Here is a 21,396-nt window from a genome sequence, read left to right as displayed (position 1 = left end):
GAACTTTTTGCCAAGGCTGGCTTCAAACTTTGAGGATTACAGGAGTGAGCAACCAGTGCTGGATTTAGGAACAATTATTTACATTCAAGATGAACATATGTACCTTAAATGCATGCTATTGGAGGAACCAAAATACTGGCAGAAGATGTCAACAGTAGTCACCGGGCAATAAAAAAGCAAATTTTAGTACCCCAAAGAGGCAGGAAGTAGCAATTAAAACAACAGTGAGGGGCTGGGAGTTTGGCCTAGTGGTAAGAGTGTTTGCTTAGCATGCACAAAGGCCTGGGTTTGATTCCTTGGTACCACATACATAGAAAAAGCTAGGAAGTGGTGCTGTAGCTCAAGTGGTAAACTCTAGCCTTGAAAAAGCCCAAGGAGGGGCCGGGAGTTTGGCCTAGTGGTAGAGTGCTTGCCTAGCATGCACAAAGAACTGGATTCGATTCCTCGGTACCACATACATAGAAAAATCCAGAAGTGGTGCTGTGGCTCAAGTGGCACAGTGCTAGCTTTGAGGAAAAAGCCCAAGGACAGTGTTCAAGCTCTGAGTTCAAGCCCCAGGATTGGCACAAAAAAAAAAAAAAAGAAATGTACTCATTACCTTACTTATGCAACTGTAACCCCTCTGTATATCACCTTTAGAATAAAATATAAAAAAAAAGAAAAAGAAAAAGCAAACAAAAAGCCCAAGGATAGTGCTCAGGCCCTTGAGTTCAAGCCCCAGGACTGGCAAAAAAAAAAATTAATAAAATAAAAACAACAGGGCCGGGAGTTTGGCCTAGTGGTTGAGTGCTTGCCTAGCATGCACGAAGACCCAGGTTCGATTCCTCCGTACCATATACATAGAAAAAAAAAAAAGCCAGAAGTGGTGCTCAGGCTCAAGTGGTAGAGCTCTAGCCTTGAGAAAGTCCAAGGACAGTGCTCAGGCCCTGAGCTCAAGCCCAGGACTGGCAAAAACAAACAAACAAACAAACACAACAGTGAATTACTAGATTAGTTAAAATAAAATGCATTATTGAGGAAGTTATATTTCCTACACTGCTGGTTAGTAGGTGGTAATATCTCTCACATATACAGTCAGCAAACATACTTTTTCCCTTTTATATATTTTACGAAGTATTATATAGTTATCAGAAAGAAAGAATTAAATCTTTGTCTTTTGGCTTGAATGTGCTCATGATTTAGCGTGTGGTAGAGCTCTAGCCTTGATAAAACCCAAGGATAGTGCTTATGTCCTGAGCCCAAGCCCAGGACTAGCAAACAAAACAAAACAACAACAAAAAACCTTGTTATCCAAGAATGGCCAAGATTTTGAACTCAGTCAATGACAGTTGTTGGTGGGATTGTGGAGAAAAAGGAACCCTACTCCACTGCTGGTGGGATTGTAAACTAGTGCAGCCACTCTGGAAAGCAGTGTGGAGGTTTCTTAAAGAACTGAAAATTGACCTTCCCTACGATCCCGCCATACCACTCCTGGGCATCTACCCTGAACAACATAACCCAAGATATGATAAGGACACCTGCTCAGCTATGTTTATCTCTGCACTATTCACAATAGCCAGGCAATGGAAACAATCCAGATGCCCTACTGCAGATGAATGGATACAGAAAATGTGGTGTGTGTGTGTGTGTGTGTGTGTATATATATATATATATGTATATATATATACACACACACACACACAATGGAATTCTACATAGCCAACAGACAAGATAAAATAATGGCATTCTCAGGGAAGTGGATGAATCTAGAGCGAATCATGTTGAGTGAGACAAGTCAAGACTAAAGGAACTAAAGGCGCATGGTATCCTTAATATGTGGCTATTAGATCCAAACAGTACAAGAGAGAGGACTCGGTATTTGCATATCCAATGCTATGGACATGGTATTGGAAATGTAAACACAACTACATAGCCATAAAAACCTATGACTCTATAGACATAATGTTTTATTTCATAAATTAATATGTATCTATGATATATAAACCCTTAGCCTAATTTTGATTATGTTCTAAAAACTAAGTGCCAGTGATTATATATAGAGATTCCCTTCTTGAATATTCATTTGTTAAACATGTCATTTGAAATATGATGTAAAAATCAATTAAATTCTTTAATAAAGAAAAAAGTAAAAGAAAAAATAAACCTTGTTATCTACTACGTCTTTATAATTTCATTTGCTTGGTCATCTTTTTTTGCTTCTGTAACTGAATTCTTTGTCAGCCTTGGGGCTTGAACTCAGCCTGGATACTGTCCGTGAGCTCTTTCCCTCAATGGTAGTGCTCTGCTACTCTGAACCACAGTGCCACTCCCAGTTTTCTGGTGGTTAAATGGAGATAAGAGTCTCACGGACTTTCATGCCCAGACTAGGCTGGCTTTGAACCACTATCCTCAGGTCTCAGCCTCCTAAGTAGCTAGGATTACAGGCCTGAGCCATCAGTGCCCAGCTTTGAATTTTTTATATTATTTTAGGTACTGACTTTATTTTTTAAACCATTTTTTAAACAAATGAAACTTGGAGAAAACCCATTCAGTTTTTGTTTATTTTGAGTCAGGGTTTCCTTATAAAGCCCCGGCTATCCTTGAACTCTTTTTCTCTTTTCTTTTTTTCTTGGGGTGTCTAAGGTTTGGAACCCACACGTCAAGTCTGCTTGTTAAGCATGCCCCCTGCTACCTGAATTCCAGCCCTGCCCTTGATCAACTGTGAATTCTTCAGTGTTGGCTAGCACACACTGTTATCTTTATTTCTTTGTAATCAAAATGTATTAGCTATCAAGGTTATTTTTGAGAAATCAGAAGTGAAATACATTGAACTAAGCATATTCATGCAAAGAATATTTGAAACTTTCAGTATAGCGATTTGTTGTGAGAGTCCTGTCTGAGCTGGTTATCTCAGTTACTTATATTAGAACTGGTGATAATGAAGTTGAGATCTGAAGTTTCTGTTGTTGGGCAATTAATTTCATAGTACAAGAAATGTTTCCATCTTAGTTCTGCTTGACATGTTCAGAGGAAATACAAGTGTCTTAATAGGAATTATTTCTATAGAATAATTAAGTTAATTTACATCATTTTAAAGGTAACAAGTATCATTTTGAAGTACCTTACCTTTTAGCACATTGAGTTATTGTGACCAGTTTTTTTTTTTTCGTGCTTTTTTCCCCTTCTCTATAATTCTTTGCTTACTTTGAGAGAAAGTATGCACTTTTTAAGGTGACCTGACACTTTAAGAGGTTACCTTGGAACTAGATTTGGATTTTTCTTATTCCAGTGGCAATATGTAATTTAATGTTAAGCAATTATAATTTACATTTCAATTAACCTTTCTTACTTGCATTATTTGGCACATGTAAACTCGTTTAAGTTTTGGAAGAAATCTTTGTGGTTCATTTAAAAATAATTCTGTCTAATGAAGATGGTCTATAGGTTTTTAAGGTTCTCGGGAAGGAAGGTTTAAATAAAATGCCATTATCAAATAGACTATTAAGTTTGATGGGATATTAAAACTTATGTGGTCTTACATGCTGTTATATTTTTCATTCAGATGTCCTTGTGATCGTCTTTGCTTGTGCATGCTCTTCTTGTTTGCTAGGATGCCATTCTACCATTTGACCCATGCCTCTTGCTGGCTTTTTTGTGTGGCCACTTCTAAAGCTTGAACTAGAGCCTTTATGCTGAAGTGTAGTGCTCTACCATTTGAGTCAAAGCTCCACTTCCAGCTTTTTGGTGGTCGATTGGAGATAAGAGCTTCACACATTTTCTTGCCCAGGCTAGCTTGGTCCTATCTCAGTTTCCTGAGAAGTAAGGGTTACAGGCATAAGCCACTGACGCCTGGCTCAGCCTGGCTGGGTTTTTGTGTTAATTTCTAGTTTTGCTAGTCCCAGAGCTTGAGTAAGGGTCTTGGCACTGTCTTTGGACATTTCTTTTTTGTTCAAAGCTAGTGCTCTGCCATTTGAGCCACAGCATCACTTCTGGCTTTTTCTGTATATTTGATGCCAAGACATTGAATTCAGGTCTTCCTGCATGCTAGACAAGCCCTTTGCCACTAGGCTATGCTCCTGGTCCCTGCCTGGCTGTTTTGCTTGATTTTTTATTTATTTATTTATTTTGAGATAAGAGTCTTGGAGACTTTTCTGCCCAGGGTGGTTTTGATCCTCAATCCTCTAGATCTCTGCTTTTTCAGAGTCATGCGTGCTGTCCATTGGTGTCCAGCTAGGATAGAAATTGTGTGTGTGTGTGTATAAGAATGAGAGGGGGGGAGGGAGGGAGAGAAAGAATGAACTCAGGACCTGAGCACTGCCTGAACTTTTGGGCTCATGGTTAGCGTTCTAACTTTTGAACTGCTGCTAGACTTCTGACTTTTTGGTAAATTAGAGATAAGGGTTCCAGACTTTTCTTGCCCAAGCTGGCTTTGAACTGTGATCCTTGGATCAGTCCCTGATGCTTGACTAGCTATAAACTTTTTAAAACAAATGAAAATTTATAACAGACTGATAATTATTCCATCATTAAAAAATGTTAAGTGGCACTGTGGCTCAGATCATAGAGTGCTATCTAACCTTGAACAAAAAAGCTCAGGGACAGTGTCCAGGCCCTGAGTTCAAGCTCCATGACCACCAAAAAAAAAACAAAAACAAAAACATAACAAACCAACCTTATGAGGCACTAGGGAAGCTGAGATATGAGGATCATAGTTTGAAACCAGCCCCAGCCTGAGCAAGAAAGTCCAGGAGATTCTAATCTCCATCAACCACAAGAAAACTGAAAATGGTGCTGTAGCTCAAAATGGTAGAGTGCTAGCCTTGAGCAAAAGAGCAAAAGAGCTCAGGGAGAGTGCCCGGTCCCTGAGTTCAAGCCCCACAACTGATAAAGGGGGGGAGGGAATATATATATATATATATATATATATATATATATATATATATATATGGGTCCGTGAGGCCCTACTCTTGAGCCAAGCCCCAGTTCCCATTTTCTAGAGGTTAATTGGAGAGAAGAGTCTCAGGTCCTTTTGTGTCCTGGCTGGCTTTGAACCTTGATCTTCAGATCTCAGCCTCCTGAGTAGCTAGGATTACAGACGTGAGCCATTGTGCTCTGCTAAAAATATATGTTTAATGAAATAATTAATGTTCATATTATTTAACATCTTTCTACACTTTTCCCTTTAATTCTGTTTTTGAAAAATGGAGCACAAAATGTTGTAGGTTTTGTTTTAAAGAAGGGTGCCAATAGCTCATGCCTGTAATCCTAGCTTACTCAGGAGCTGAGATTGGAGGATCGTGGTTCAAAGCCTGCCCAGATAGAAAGGTCATTTGTAAGACTCTTACCCCCATAAACTACTCAAAAAGTTGGAAGTGGTATGGTGGCTCAAATAATAGAGTGCTAGCCTTGAGCACAAAGAGGCCCAGGGATAGTGCCCAGGCCCTGAGTTTAAGCCCTGGGACTGGCAAAAGCAAGGGGGAAAAAAAGAATTAACATTATCCTAAACCTCATTAGCAATAGAAATTTCTATCCTATCCCACATCCCCACCCCAAAGTGTTCTACTACTTGATCCACACCTCCAGTCTGAAAATTCCTTTATTCTGCACTGTTTGCTTGTGTTGTTTCTATTTCATTTGTAAAGAGTCTGACAAAAGTTCATCGTTAGAATATAGCATAGTCTTATTGTATAATGTGATCTGTTTTAAATCTGAGTGTATGGTATACATTATTCATTACCTTTATAAGAACTGAAAAGAGACTTCTTGAGAGGCATTTCTTTACTCTATGATAGTGAGTGGTGGCTTATGTATCTTGAAGAGCTTTGTCCTAACTTTCAATATCCCATGTGTGCTGCAGGGTTGGACTGGTCTGAAGAGAGCGGAGAGGAACAGGAGGACTCAGAGCAGGCCTCACCTTACCAGGTTGCATGGTCCATCCGAGAAACCCTCAGATATGAAAGACACATGTAAGCCTTCCTTTTTTGCTTATATCTTCAAATCTGTAGCAGAATAGCTTTTTACCTATTGGTATTATGTTTTTGTCTTATTAGATCAAATATATATTTTCCTAATGTAGTTCCTCTCTGATTCCTGTTTTATGAAGTTTCATTGTCTTACTAAAAAAGTTAAAATGAGTTTCATTTGGAGAATTTCATGCCATGCCTTGAAATATAGACAAACCTGGGGTCTTAGATATCAAGTTTAGGATGTGTTGCATTGTGTTTGGAATTATCAATAACTTTTACTGCTAATGACATCGACACATTTCTTTTCATCCTCTTTCTTTAATACACTGCAAAGCAGTAGGAATCAGACTGTTGCTGAAGGGAAATGAGCCGAAACTGGTCTTTTTCTTCCAGGTCACTGTTTTTTCCTCAGCAACTAAGTCTGGAAAGACAATGTCACTGGTCATAGTTAGAAGTGGAAAGCATTAAGCTGGGTGCTGGTGGCTCACACCAGCTACTCAGGATGCTGAGGTTTAAAGATCACAGTTCAAAGCTACCTTAGGCAGAAAAGTCCTTGAGATTCTTAGCTCCAGTTAACCATAAGAAAACTGGAAGTGCCCCTCTGGCTTAAAGTGGTAGAACACTAGACTTGAGCAGAAAAAGTTCAGGGACAGTACCTAGACTCTGAGTTCAAGCCCCATGATCAGGAAAAAAAAATGTCAGAAGCAGTTTGCAGATTTTCTGTATTATATTCGTGTCAATAATGTCTTTGGGCCATGCCAGCAAGCAATCATTTTTTTTTTAATCAATCTAAATAGACTTCAGAAACTTTTTTTTTTGGCTAGTCCTGGTACTTGAACTCAGGGCCTGGTCACTGTCCTTGGGCTTTCTCAAGGCCTAGAGCTCTACCACTTGAGCCACAGCATTACTTCCAACTTTTTCTATGTATGTGGTACTGAGTAATCAAACCCAGGGCTTCATGCATGCTAGGCAAGCACTCTACTACTAGGCCATGCTCCTGGCCCCAACTTCAGAAACCTTTGTAGGCTACATCCAATGTAGTTAGCTTGGGATGCACTGATATAGTCCCTCCTTTCTGCAGTAGAATCTTTCAAATTACAGTTTTCACTAGTGAGTGATGATCTCCCCAGGCTTTATTTTTTCTGTCATCCATTGCTCCTCTCCTTTCCTGTGAGTATGATCATCCTAGATATGCAGCTTCAGAGCCTCGGAGTCATTTAACCGTCTTATCCTTGGGATCCACTTGCCAAATGGAGTTAATTGTTTCATGATAATGGCCCTTCAATGTGTTGTCCCTCCCATTATCTTTGTGACTTCTTACTTTAATCACTCTGCTGCTGTTCATTTGTTTGTTCTTAACTCTGAAATGTTTATTTCTCCCCTAAGTAGACTTCAGTTTATCATTTGCAGAGGTTTTTAGAGAGCTCCCTTTGGTGCTGGGATACACCTCTGGGATACACACATGCCTATAGAGCATGTGTGGGTTCTGGGGGGATGGGGTACCTTGTTTATAAGTGGTGCTGCCGCCTACGCCTAGTCTCTGCTGAGCAGTTATTGCCCCTTCCACTTTCTCAACTGACGAAATTGGTATTTTATACATGCTTATTATGTCTCAGATTTTCCATTCCTGCTGCTTTTCCCAGCATGAGTGTGTATTATCTCTTACCTGGCATTTTCTAGTAGTTTTCTAACTACTCTCTTTGGTCTCTACCAGTGTTGATTCTATAATTTGCTGATTATAATTTTCTCATGCAAACTTCTAGTATTGTTACCCATTTTTTAAAATACGTGCTAAGAGCCTTTATTGTCTGTGAAATACAGTTAACTCATTCACCTGGCATTTAGGTTTAGAAAGTTTACCTATCATCACTTTATATCATATACCTTAGCCGAGCCATGTAACTTATAAATTGGATTATATAACTCCATTTCTATATTTTAGCTTACAGTATTTCATCCAGTAGGCTTTCTATATATGTTGCCTGTCTTGTTTATTAAGGATATTTATAGTATTTACTAGAACTCCCACCTGCTGTTGGATTTGGGGGAAAAATTCCAACGCCCCACCCCATAGAGATTCTGGTTCATTAGGTTTTTGGTGGGTCCTCGTGTTCATAGGCATTTCTAGTTTGTCTCAGTCTCTTTCCACACACACTAAGTTAGTTATTGATTCTGTTGTTTTTTGGATAGTTTTGGAATATATTTTATTCACCTAAATTGCTTTATAATTTAAAGCTTTGTAGATGTTTCAAATAGCTTAACAAATTGAAACAAGAGCAGTACATATTTCTGGAAGACATTCTGAACAGCTTGTCATCTGCTGGAAGAAAGAGGGACCAGGAAATGATTTATAGAAGATTAACGAGAGAATAATATGTGGTGTTGTAATTGTGGTATTTATATGTTAGAAAGGAAGGAAGAAAAATGGTTAGTTTTCAAGTTGTGTGCATTATCCCTAACAAACATCTGATGCTTAACTGGACTTTAACCTTTCTTATGATAGAAAATGCTCCCTGAGGGCCCGGAGCGTGGCCTAGCAGTAGAATGCCTGCCTAGTATGCATGAAGCCAAGAAAATGCTCCCTGATCATAAATAGCATCCTTAGCACACAGTACTTGTAACTGCCCATCACCAAAATGCTGTTTTGGAGATCACTATAGTTCAAACAAAAATAATAAAAATTGGTAAAAATTAAGCCCTACAAAATGCAAAACAAAATGCATAGCTAAAAACTGGAATGTCAAAAGTACAACTATTAGGCAAGTGCTGTCAGAATTTACAGCTCTTTGCATTATTAAAAGATGTCTATTTTCTCACAACTTTCATTCACTCAGTTTTTCATAAGTAAAAGTAATTAAAAGATTTTTTTTTTCTCTCTAAGAGTCTGTTCATTTTAAGTTTAGAAGACCATGGTACATCGAGTGCCTAATAGTGCCATGATAAGAAGGAAATCTCTTCCACTGATTTTCTTAGTGTGCTCACATGCTACAGGTGTTTTAAATCTATGCACCCAACCACCTTCCTCATTCTCATTTCTCCTTTCTAACAGGAGCTTCGCCTGTCCTCAGTTTTCACCCCTCTCCCTTTGCTTCCAGGTCGGATGACGATGACGCAGAGAGTAGGAGCTCCAGGGTGACCCAACTTTGCACTTACTTTCAGCAGAAATACAAGCACCTCTGCCGCATGGAGCGGGCAGAGTCTCGTCAGAAGAAATGCCGGCATACATTTAGGAAAGCGCTGCTGCAGGCAGCCAGTAAGGAGCCCGAGTGTACTGGACAGTTAATACATGAACTGCGGAGAGCTGCATGCAGTCGAACCAGGTTAGAGCCACCCACAGTCACCCTGTCTGCTGGCCTTGTGTCAATCTGATTGGGTTTACTATGTCCATGGAGCAAAATGTTAAGACACCACGTATGACACACACTTAAGTCCCATGTTGTTGAGCATTGTATTTTGCTTTTGTTGCTGAGACAAGTTCTGCCCTAATGCATGTCGCAAAATAAGGCTAACATATGTTGGCAGTAAAATTAAAATTAAAGCAACACTGAATTTTTGCTGGAGTCCTATTAGATTCATTGAAGATTTGAGAATGTCACCAATCTTTTTCTTCTTTGAGGCAGGGCCTTGCTATTTATCTCCCTGTATTGTTGAAAAAGGACATTAGTGACAAGTCAAGATTTTAAAAATAGTTATTTTTGTTTGTTTGTTTGTTGTGGGATTTGAACTCTGGGCCTGGGCCCTGTCCCTGAGCTCTTCGGCTCAAAGCTACCATTCTACCCTTGAGTTATGCTCCACTTCCCATTTTCTAGAGGTTAATTGGAGATAAGAGTCTCAGGTACTTTTGTGCCCGGGCTGGTTTTGAACCTTGATCCTCAGATCTCAGCCTCCTGAGTAATTAGGATTATAGGTGTGAGCCATAGTGCTTGGCTACTTTTTTTTCTTGTTTACATGTATAAAATATTATTATATGTGTAAGGTCCTAATAGTTTTTTTAAGGTGTTCTATTTAATATTAAGTGAACAGAGAAATAGCATTTAAATACCAAAACTTGAGGTTGTGCCTACTTTAAAAATGCATTCGAAGTCAAGCTTTTGTAGATTTCTCTTGGCAGCCCTAGGTGACAAACTTTTTTTTTTCTCTTCTTCTTCTTTTTTGTGGGTCATGGGGCCACGACTCTGGGCCTGGGCTCCGTCCCTGAGCTCTTCAGCTCAAGGCTACTGCCCTACCCTTAGGCCTGGGTGCTGTCTCTGAGCCCAAGGCTACCGCCCTACCCTTGAGCCTAGCCCTACTTCTCAATTTCTAGAGGTTAATTGGAGATAAAAGCCTCAGGTCCTTTTGTGCGCAGGCAGGCTTTGAACCTTGATCCTCAGATCTCAGCCTCCTGAGTATCTAGGATTACAGGTATGAAACCAGGCCTGTGACAAACTCTTAGTGGTGATAAAAACCAACCTCAGTTTCCTGTGTGCAAGTGTATATATTTTAATCAGTGGTTTGGACACGTTCTGTCTTTTCATGCTCACAACAGTCTGCCTGGCCACTCTAAACAAGTGAGACTGTTGAGGATGTTGAGGCTTTAGGAAGTGTCAAGAATATGTGCACAGCTAGCTTGTAAGAGGCAGAGATGAAATTCAGAACCAGGCTTGGTGATTCTTAGTCTCAGGTTTTTTGTGTTACTTTGCTCTCTAGACTCTGCAGAAGTTCCTAAATACCACTTGGAAACCAAAAGCAAGCCAGGCATGAAAGTTTATGCTCTCAGGGGTTTGAGGCCAGGGGATCACAAGCTCAAGGCAAACCCAGACTAAATAATCAGTTTGAGGTCAGCCTGGGCCTTGTCTCATAAAATCACAACCTAAAAGAAACCAAAAAAATAAACGAACCCCAGGTGGACATATTTGAAGGTATTATGACATAGTTATTTGCTTTGAATGCTGCTAGAGTAGAGAAATACACACTTGGTAATTATAATACCTGCTTTCTTTAACTCATCTTTTCATTTTAATGACTAGTAGATATACAGGATATACAGTGTGGGTATTCATGATGTTGAAACATAATGATGCACCATTTGAGCATTTGAAGATCATTAATTCTGATTTTCTTTCCTAGCATCAGGCGGACCAAGCCGAAGGAGGTGGAGTCAGAAGCATGCAGTGGAACTGTGAAGGGTGAACAGTGCACTAACAAAGTCCTTCCATTCACTAGACATTGTTTTCAACGTATCCTTTAACTAAATTAAGCAGGCATAGGAAAAGCATTACCTACTTGCTTTTCTAATAATGAACTACTAGTGAGTGAAGGTAGGACACAATAGACAAGTTCTCCATCACTGAAGATTGCTGCATTTTTCAATCCCATTGTTACATTTCCTACCCTCTTGTTTTGTTTTTTGAGATAGCCTAGTATCTAACCACGATCCTCCAGATCTTAGCCTCTTGAGTAACCAAAATTATAGGTATGAATCATTAGCACTCGACTAAGGAATATTGTTGCTAGTGGTGATAGTGGCTGCAGAGCTTGAAATGGCTAATGTATTTCCTCTTTTTTTTTTTTTTTTTTTTTTGCCAGTCCTGGGCCTTGAGCTCAGGGTCTGAGCCCTGTCCTTGAGCTTTCTCAAGGCTAGAGCTCTACCACTGGAGCTACAGCACCACTTCTAGCTTTTTCTATGCATGTAGTCCTGAGGAATTGAACCTGGGCCTTCGTTTGTATGCTAGGCAAGCACTCTACCACTAGGCCAAACTCCCAGCCCTTATATTTCCTTTCTTGTTTAATTTTTTTCTTTAACTTTATTTTTGGTGCCAGTCCTGGGGCTTAAACTCAAGACCTGGCCATTGTGAGCCACAGCTCTACTTTGGCTTTTTGGTGGTTAATTGGCCCTAAGGGTCTCATGAAATTTCCTGCCCAGACTGGCTTTGAACTGTGCTCCTCAGATCTTAGCCTACTGAGTAGCTAGGATTACAGGTGTGAGCCACCAGGGGATAAAGAAAAGCTTTTTTTTTTTTTTGCCAATCTCAGGCTTGAGCTCAGAGTCTGAGCACTGTCCTTGGTCTTTTCTCAAGGCTAGAGCTCTACCACTTGAGCCACAGCACCACTTCTGGCCTTTTCTGTGTATGTGGTACCAAGGAATTGAACCCAGGTCTTTGTGTATGCTAGGCAAGCACTCTCTCACTAGGCCAAACTCCCAGCCCCTAATGAAAAGCTTTATAGTGAAGATTTGAGGACTATAATTAGAAGGAAATGATAATCTTCCTCAAAAGAACTGAAATTGGTTCAGAATGGCATTAGTTGAGATTTGCATTAGGAGCAAAACAGATTCTTGTAGAAATATCCTCTGGTAAATGGTCATATCAGTAGTTCAGCTGGTAAATTACATGTTACAAATAACAAAATTCGTAGACATGGGATATTAGTAAGGAAAGTAGGAAATTATATCCAGATAAGGAAGCACGGAGTCATGGTGTGTTTTACTCCTAACTTGCAAACCCTAGATATCCTTTTGAACCGCTCTCAGCAGCTCTTCTCCAGCTGCACTGCCAAGTTCGCAGACGGGCAACAGTGCTCTGTGCCCGTTTTTGACATTACCCACCAGACACCTCTGTGTGAAGAACATGCCAAAAAAATGGTAAGTTCAGATCAGAAGTTTTCAAACTTATGACATTGCTTCCTAGGAGGAAATACCTTATTATGGATATGGTACAAACTGTATTGAGTATAAATCACTGAAACACGTTTTGTAAAAACACCTTTAATTATTTGAATTTTTCTGGTGAGGTTTTTTTCAACTATAATTTTTTTAAATGCTATTGATGAGTTAGGGAATTTATTTTAAACCCTCGACGAACAACTAACCCTAAACATTGATTTAGAAGATTTTTAGTGTAGGTTAAATACCCTTAATTTGAACATCCAAATATCTGTGAAGTTCCAAGGTGATACAGCATTCAAAAATTTCCATACTTATAGTTTACAATATATAGATTAAGGATGTCTACCTTACTAGCCCTATGTAAGAATTTACATCTTGGCTGGGAGTTTGGCGTAGTGGGAGAGTACTTGCCTAGCATGCATGAAGACCCAGGTTTGATTCCTTGGTACCACATACCTAGAAAAAAGCTGGAAGTGGTGCTGTGGTTCAAGTGGTAGAGCTCTAGCCTTGAGAAAAGTCCAAGGACAGTGCTCAAGCCCTGAGCTCAAGCCCCACAACTGGCAAAAAAAAAAATAATTTACTTCTTGCAAAAATCTAAATTTCTGTTTCTTTAAGTCTTCAGGCAAGGGATAGCCAACCATTGGATACTGAGACAGATCATGTAGTTATCCATCCCATTCCTATACCTGTCTTCTTATAAATAGCCAATTTTCCAAGCTCTTTCTCTGCCCTCATTTATCTAGGTTTTTGCTTTCTTATATACAATTATGTGAATGTCTTGAATCTTAATAAAAGCTTAAAGAAAATGCCAGATATTTCTATAATTTCGTTGAACTTAATTATTACTTTAGTTAATGTTAGTCTCATGAGCCCTAATTGATGCAGCATAGTTTGAATCAAGTATGAATTGGTAAAATATTAGTTTTATAGATACTTAGGATGACTAGCTGTTTAAAGTTAAGTTCATTTTGGCAGGGAGATCTAGCTCAGTGGTAGATTGCTTACCTAGGCTGAGTGAGGTCCTAGGATGAGTCCTCAGTCTGGGAATGGTAGACAAGAGGTGGCTTTTAAAATATTGTTTTCACAGTTTTTGTGAGTATTTACCTTTTGAAGTTAGGCTCTAGTGTCTCACATCTATAAACCTAGCTAAGTTACTCAGGGAGGCTGAGATTTGAGGATTGCAGTTAAGAGCCAGCCTGGGCAGGAAAGTCCATGAGATGCTCACCTTCAGTTACCCGTCATAAAACCAAAAGTGGCAGAACACTAGCCTTGAGCAAAGGAACTCAGGCACAATGCCTAGGCACTGAGTTCAAGAGCCATGCCTGACAAAATAAATAAATGAATAAGTTGAGCAGGACACTTCCTGGTTTGGCAGTGTTTTGCAGTTTCATGCGTACATGAAGATACAGGACTGGTCATTAGCTTGTGATTCTGCCTTTACCACTAGCTAAACACATACCTAGTTAGTGACCTTTCTAGGCCTTAGTTTCTATGTAAGTAATTCTTCACTGTCAATTTCTTTTCTTTTTTTCTTTTTGCCAGTTGGGGGGCTTGAACTCAGGGCCTGAGCACTGTCCTTGGACATTTTCTCAAGGCTGGAGCTCTACCACTTGAGCCACAACACCACTTCCAGCTTTTTTCTATGTATGTGGTACCAAGGAATCGAATCCTGGTCTTCGTGCATGCTATATGTAGTTTTTGTTTTGTTATTATTATTATTTTTTGCCAGTCCTGGGGCTTGAACTCAGGGCCTGGGCACTTCCTTGGGCTTTCTCAAGGCTAGTGCTCTACCCCTCAAGCCATAGCACCACTTCTGGCTTTTTCTGTGTATGTGGTACCAAGGAATAAAACTCAGGGCTTCATGCATACTCGGCAAGCATTCTACCACTAGGTCATACTCTGGACCTATGCTGGATTTTTTTTTGTGCTGTGGGGAGTCATGTGGCTTGAACTTTGGCCTGGGAGCTGTCCCTGAGCTCTTCAGCTTCCTATCCCTGGGCCTGGGCCCTGAGCTCTTCATTCAGCTCAAGGCTACTGCCCTTCCCTTGAGCCACAGCCCCACTTCCCATTTTCTAGTGATTAATTAGGACATAAGAGTCTCAAGGCTTTGTATTGGCTTTGTATTGCCTAGACTGACTTTTAACCATGATCCACAGATCTCAGCCTCCTGGGTAGCTAGGATTACAGGCGTGAGCCACAGTGCCTGGCTCCTTGTTAGACTTTTTTTTTAAATTTGAACTTTGTAGTTACTAAACATTTGAACAATTTAGTTTTCTACAAATACAATGTTGAACCTGCTTTTCTATTTTAATTAAAATAATTTTAATGATGTATTTTTCTATTGTCTTATTCTGGCATGATTTCTGAGTGATTTTTTTTCATTAATGATTTCACAAACCAATGAAAAATCTTAACTGTATGTTTTGACTTTAAAGTTCTGCCATTCCAGCATATATCTAAGACTAGAAAAATATAGTTAAGGCCAGGAGTGTTGCCTGGTGATAGAGTTCTTGCCTAGCATGCATGAAGCCCTGGGTTCAATTCCTTGGTATCACATACACAAAAAAGCCGCAAGTGGTGGTATGAATGCATTATGTTCAAAGCAGTTTAGTCTTTTAGGTTGGTTAAACGTTGTTATTTCTGCAAACCACAGAATAATTTATATTATATAGTGACGTAAAATTAAAATATATATAGCCAGGTACCAGTGGCTTACGCCTGTAATCTTAGCTACTCAGGAAGTTGAGACCTGAGAACCATGGTTCAAAGCCAGCCTGGGCACTAAAGTCTGTGAAATTCTTTTTTTTTTTTTTTGCCAGTCCTGGGCTTAAGCTCAGGGCCTGAGCACTGTCCTTGGATTTTTCTCAAGGCTAGAGCTCTACCACTTGAGCCTCAGCATCCCTTTTGGCTTTTTCTAACTATGTGGTACCAAGGAATTGAACTCGGGTCTTTGTACATGCTAGGCAAGCACTCTACCACTAGGCCAAACTCCCGGTCCTAAAGTCTATGAAATTCTTATCTCCAATTAACCACCAGAAAATCTGAAGTGGTGCTGTAGTTCTAAGTGGTAGGATAGTAGCCTTGAGCTAAATTTCTCAGGGACAGTGTTCAGGCCCAGAGTTCAAGTCCCACCGTGGCCAAAATATAAATAAATAAAATAAGACATATAAATAAATTAGATTATTTCTAAATATACAATTTTTAGGCATTATTTTCTGTGTAATGACAGTGCTTTGAACTATCTTTGATTAAACATTTGTACCCTATCAGTGCTACATCTGAGAGATTTACTTTGTATTAGATAAAACTGCACCAGTGGCCTTTAATCCTAGCTGTTTAGGAAGCTGAGATATAAGGATTGAAATTTGAAGCCCGCCCAGGAAGGAAAAGTCTGTGAGATTCGTATCTCCAGTTAACCATCCAAAAAGCTGGAAGTGAGGTGTGGCTCAAGTGGTATTGTGATATGCTTGAAGAAAAAAATTCAGGACAGTGCCCAGGCTCTGAGTTCAGGCCCCATGAATGGCTACCGAAACACAGTAACAACCAAAAAAGACAACTGTGCTACTATTTTGGCTCTGCTTTCTTACTTTATCCTAAATATAACCCACTTTTCTACCTTCATTGTTGACATCTTACTGTAAATTGCCATCGTCTTTGCCTGGATAATGGAGCTATTTGGTTCCTTGCTGAGTTGTCTCCCTTCTTCTTGCCATACCCCCCCCCCCCACGCACGCACGCACGCACACTCAATACATGGCATCCACTGTAGGCTACATACATGTTCTGCTTTCCTTTGAATTAGATTCAGTTTGTGTCTATTAGAAGTACTTGCAAAGTCAGACTGTTGTGCGACCTGATCATGATATGGAACAGTTCATCACCTCTCAAATTCTCCTGTAAGTCAGCTCTGCACTCCATCCTGTTTCAGTTCCTAAAATTTCGCATATTCTAGAATGCTAGGTCAATGGAAGCATAGAAAATGCCTTTAGAGCAGTCAATCCTTTCATTGTAGTCTAAAAAAAATCAGCCTTTCTAATGGCTCCTCCTATCTATAATCAAATCCAAAATTTTACCTTGGCCCATGAGCTACTTTCTGATCTAGGCCTTGCTTTTCTCTTTTCCTGGAATGTTCTTTCCTCCGATTTCCGTGATGTTCACTTCTGTACTTGAAGTTTCTAATTAGTACTACCTTAACAAACAACCTTCTAGAACCCCATCAGATCTTATCCTCATTCTGTCTCTTCCTATCATTTACTTGACTAAAAGTATTTATTTCACTTATTTATTGTCTTTATCCTTTACAAAAAGAAGAACATTTTGTTTGTGAATCCATGGTTCTTAAGACAGAAACACTAGATATTTAATAGTGGACTAAATTAGAGGTAGAATCAGCTACTGGGGTAGGATAACTATGAGTAAAGATATTTAAGATGTAGAACTGCAGGCTGCAAGCCAAACATGGTACTCTAGTAGGTGATAACAGGTGATGAGGTGGACAATAATATGGACCTGACACATGACCAAGAATGTAAGAGCCATGGGCCATCATTTAGGAGAATCGAGTAGTAGTCTGAAACTTGGCAAAAGGGGATCACTGGGAGCCTTACAGATCAGACTTGTTACATCTGGAGAAAGAACTCTTAAATCCTTTTGCCTTAAATCAGAATAGGTGTTAAAGGTAAAACCTAAGTGCTAAACACAATATTCAGTGCTGGTAGTCTTGCACTGTTTGTTTGTTTGTTTATTTATTTGTTGGACTCTGGGCCCTGAGTTTTTTTGTGCAAGGTTAGTACTGTACCATAGCTTTTTTGCAGGCGGTGGCGGCATCTCCTCCTCCTCCTCCGCCTCCTCTTCCTCTTCCTCCTCCTCCTCCTCTTCTTCTTTGAAACAAAAAGACTTTCCTGAGTAGTTAGGAATACAAGTGTGAGGCACCAGAGCCTAGCTAGAATTCTTTTTTTTTTTTTTTTGCCAATCATGGGCTTGAGCTCAGGGCCTGAGCACTGTCCTTGGACTTTCTCAAGATTAGTGCTCTACCACTTGAGCCTCAGCACCATTTCTGGCTTTTTTCTATGTATGTGGTACTGAGGAATTGAACCCGGGTCTTCGTGCATGCTAGGCAAGCACTCTACCACTAGGCCAAACTCCCAACCCCCCTAGCTAGAACTCTTGATTGTACTTTCCTTTTATTCTTTATGTTTTGAATTTATTTGATGCTCGTAATAGTTGTAAATTTTTTTTTTTTTTTTTTTTTTGCCAGTCCTGGGCTTGAGCTCAGGGCCTGAGCACTGTCCTTGGATTTTCTCAAGGCTAGAGCTCTACCACTTGAGCCTCAGCACCACTTCTGGCTTTTTTCTATGTATGTGGTACCGAGGAATCGAACCCGGGTCTTCATGCATGCTAGGCAAGCACTTTAACCACTAGGCCAAACTCCCGGCCCCGTAAATTTTCAAATACTGTTGTCTTTAGTCTTTTCAGGTATTTAAGAGTCAGGTATGTAAGAGTCATTCTTACATTTATGGGATTATAGATGATAATGATTGTAAAAAGAAAAAAAAAATGCCAGGCACGGTGTCTGTAATCCTAGGATTACGCCTGTAATCTACTCAGGAGACTGAGATCTGAGGATCAGGGTTCAAAGTTAGCCAGGGCACTAAAGAACATGAGACTCTTCAATTAACCACTAGAAGTGGTGCTATGGGTCAAGGGGTAGGGCAGTAGTGTTGAGCTGAAGAGTCCAGGAACAATGCCCAGGCCCAGAATTCAAGCCCCTTGACTGAAAAAAAAAAGAAGGAAAAAACATTACCAAGAAAAAAGAAATGTTATCCTTAGATATGGATATTTTAGCTTCTCCTACTCTCTCAGCTATACTATTTGGCATGTGAAAGGCAGTATTTTCTATGCACTTTAACTTATACAACTTTATCTACTTTGTTTTCTTTGCTTATTTGATTGTAGTTAGACTTGTAGTTAGTTCTTCAGTAATGGCTGTTCACTTCATTAATATCCATTTACACCCTCCCGTTCTTTGTACTATCCTACATAGCCCAAATTTTCCTCTATAAGTTCTATCTTCAACTGATACACTTTAAGTAATAACAACATAAAGAAGTAATAGCCAAATCTGAGCATGTATGTTGGCAATGCTAACCTTAAAGAAATCACCTGGATGCCAGTGATTGTATGATTCTGGTGGTTAGGAAATGTTCCCCATTGCAAATACCATAATGAACATATTGGGATTGATGAAATATGGTGCCTGAGTTCAAATAATTATCATAGGATTATGTATAATATTGTTGAAGCACCACAAACTGGGTGACTCGTAACCAACAGAAATTTATTTTTCACAGTTCTGAAAGGTGGAAGTTCAAAAATAGGTCTGCATAGTTGTGTTTTGATGGGGTTCTCTTCTGGGTTACACCCTGCCAGCCTCATTAGAGGAGGACTTGTGGGGAGAGAGCTAGGTAGTTCTCTGGAGTTTTTTACATGGGGCACTGGAATCATTCATCAGGGCCCATTCATCCTCATACCATCTCAGTGGGGATTAGTATCTTGACATGCAATCTGTGGAGGGACATGGACATTGAATTCCTAACAGGTAGGTAACTGCAGAAAGCTGGCTGAACAGTCACTTCCTTGTTCTGCACTGGCTTGTCCTTGCCTGCTTACATAATCACAGCCCCTGTGTCCTCTTGTCTTCTTGTCAGGTGGCAATCTCCTACATTACTTACTTTTTTTCATTCAAGGATTTCCAAGTCTACACCTTGACCCCTGTTCACTGGATAATGTCCCCCTAGCTCTCTAGAAATTGCCTTCATGGATGGCTTCTCCACCTCCTCTCATTACATTGCTACTGAGGTATTAATTTTTCAGGAATATTTGTTGACTTTCTTACGACCCAGCCATATCACTCCAAGGCATCATGAATCAGGATGTGATAAGGACATCTGCACATCCCATCCATGTTCATGTCACACTGTTCACCAGCCAAGGCATGGAAGCAACCCAGATGCCCCACAGTAGATGACTGTACCCCCAAAATGCGGTACCTATACACAATAGAATTTTACACAGCCATTACAAAGAGTAAAGTAATGTCATTTGCAGGCAAACAGGTGCATTTTAGATCTATCTTCAGATAACATGCATCATTTGTATCTCTGAACTTAGCTTACCTCAGTGAGGTAAGCATGTTCTTCCCAAAGTTAAATCTAAAATGCGCTGGAATATGACAAAATTACACAGGATTCTAGATACTTACAGTGAGACCAAAAGAGGATAGTCTTAGGAGAGAATTACAGAGGCGTAATACCCAACCGCCTCTTTATATGTAAAATAATATGCATACTGAAACGAACTCAAAAGATATGGAAACAAAGGATCTCTTTTTCTTTTAGGATGAATCTGTATTTTTTTGGTGTGTGGGTGGGTGATGGGGCTTGAACTCGGCCTGGGTGCTGTCCCTGGGCTCTTCAGCTCAAGGTTACTGCCCTACCCCTGGGCCTGGGGGCTGTCCCTGAGCTCTTCAGCTCAAGGCTACCACCCTACCCTTGAGCCAAGCCCCACTTCCCAGTTTTCTAGGAGTTAATTGGAGATAAGAGTCCTAGGTCCTTTTGTGCCCAGGCTGGCTTTAAAACCTTGATCCTCAGATCTCAGCCTCCTTAGTAGCTAGGATTATAGGCGTGAGCCACCACACCCGGCTTGAATCTGTGTTCTTTACCTTATATGTGATATGTTAGCATTCATATCTGTGGGAGGGTGAGGGGTCAGAGAATTTGAGGGGAAAGGGTAGAAAAATGCGCAGTGGAGTGCACTGGACATTGATGAACATGAATTACACAACTCATGTGTGGAGATGGGAAGGAGAGAACGGGAGAGAATGAGGAAGCAGATGACATTGTAAGAAAGGAAATGTACTTAGTATTTGGTGCATGTAAATGTAATCCCTCTGAATAGTCACCTTTATAATAATGACATTTTAAAGCAATGGAAAAAAAAGTTAAGCAAAAGTGATTCCCTATTGCCAAGGTTATAACATGCTTTGGTCCCGAACTTAGTTGTTCTTTTTTCTCATTTGTGCTATTTCCTTTACCTTAAAATGATTATCTTCCGTACTCAATCATATAAAATCTAAGTTTCCTTTTAGTCTCATAAAACTTAAGATACTTAATACCCCTTTTCCCCATCTATAGGAGGTGTTTATATGATCATTGTTTAGTTTTCTATATGTATACTTTTGTTCATGTTTTTCTCATAGTTGAGTTAAGTTCTTTGGTAACACAAATCAAATTGTGTATCACCGTATTTTTCCTTCCAGTGGTGGATATGAAACCTGGGGTGTTGTACTTGCTAGGCAAGCATTCTGTCACTGAGCTGCAAAGCTCTTACAGTGTCTTTAAATGCAAGATGGACAGCATATATGTGTATACAAATGCACTTACTATGTTGAATTTATATGCGATAAATTAGTCTCTTGCGCAGTTGATTTTTAAATAGCTTTAGATATATAATCGAAGTGTAAATACTTAGGTAACTATATTTTAAGATAGTAGATTATTTCATGCTTTTATAATTAAATGAATTTAACTACATAAAATAAGAAATTTTCATATTAATGTCATAATGTGATGTATTAATACATATATATAGGTTGTATAGTACTTATAACAGATTAAATCTGTTTACTCAAGTATTAAATAATTTCCTTATGGTAAAAGCTTTTGTTTTTTTTGCACTCTACTACTAGGCCAAACTCCCGGCCCTCCCTCTGTTTTTTTAGTGTACCCCAAATTAATGCTATCTATAATT

General features: G+C 39.6%; 1 protein-coding gene across 1 annotated transcript in view; it reads left to right on the top strand.

Moving 5' to 3' along the window:
* Ino80d (INO80 complex subunit D) overlaps positions 1-21,396 on the top strand; it is a 53,819-nt gene that overhangs the window by 26,158 nt on the left and 6,265 nt on the right. Inside the window, exons 7-10 of the mRNA XM_090354675.1 lie at positions 5,837-5,945; positions 9,041-9,265; positions 11,052-11,161; positions 12,431-12,564. Coding sequence (XP_090210801.1) covers positions 5,837-5,945; positions 9,041-9,265; positions 11,052-11,161; positions 12,431-12,564 — 578 coding nt within the window. The remainder of the gene's footprint in view (positions 1-5,836; positions 5,946-9,040; positions 9,266-11,051; positions 11,162-12,430; positions 12,565-21,396) is intronic.

This window comes from Megascapheus bottae, chromosome 21, assembly GCF_031878675.1.
Source record: "Megascapheus bottae isolate mThoBot1 chromosome 21, mThoBot2.hap1, whole genome shotgun sequence".
NCBI classification, from domain to species: Eukaryota; Metazoa; Chordata; class Mammalia; order Rodentia; family Geomyidae; genus Megascapheus; species Megascapheus bottae.
The sequence above is the reverse complement of the archived record's forward strand: the minus strand, read 5'-3'. Positions and strand labels throughout refer to the sequence as shown.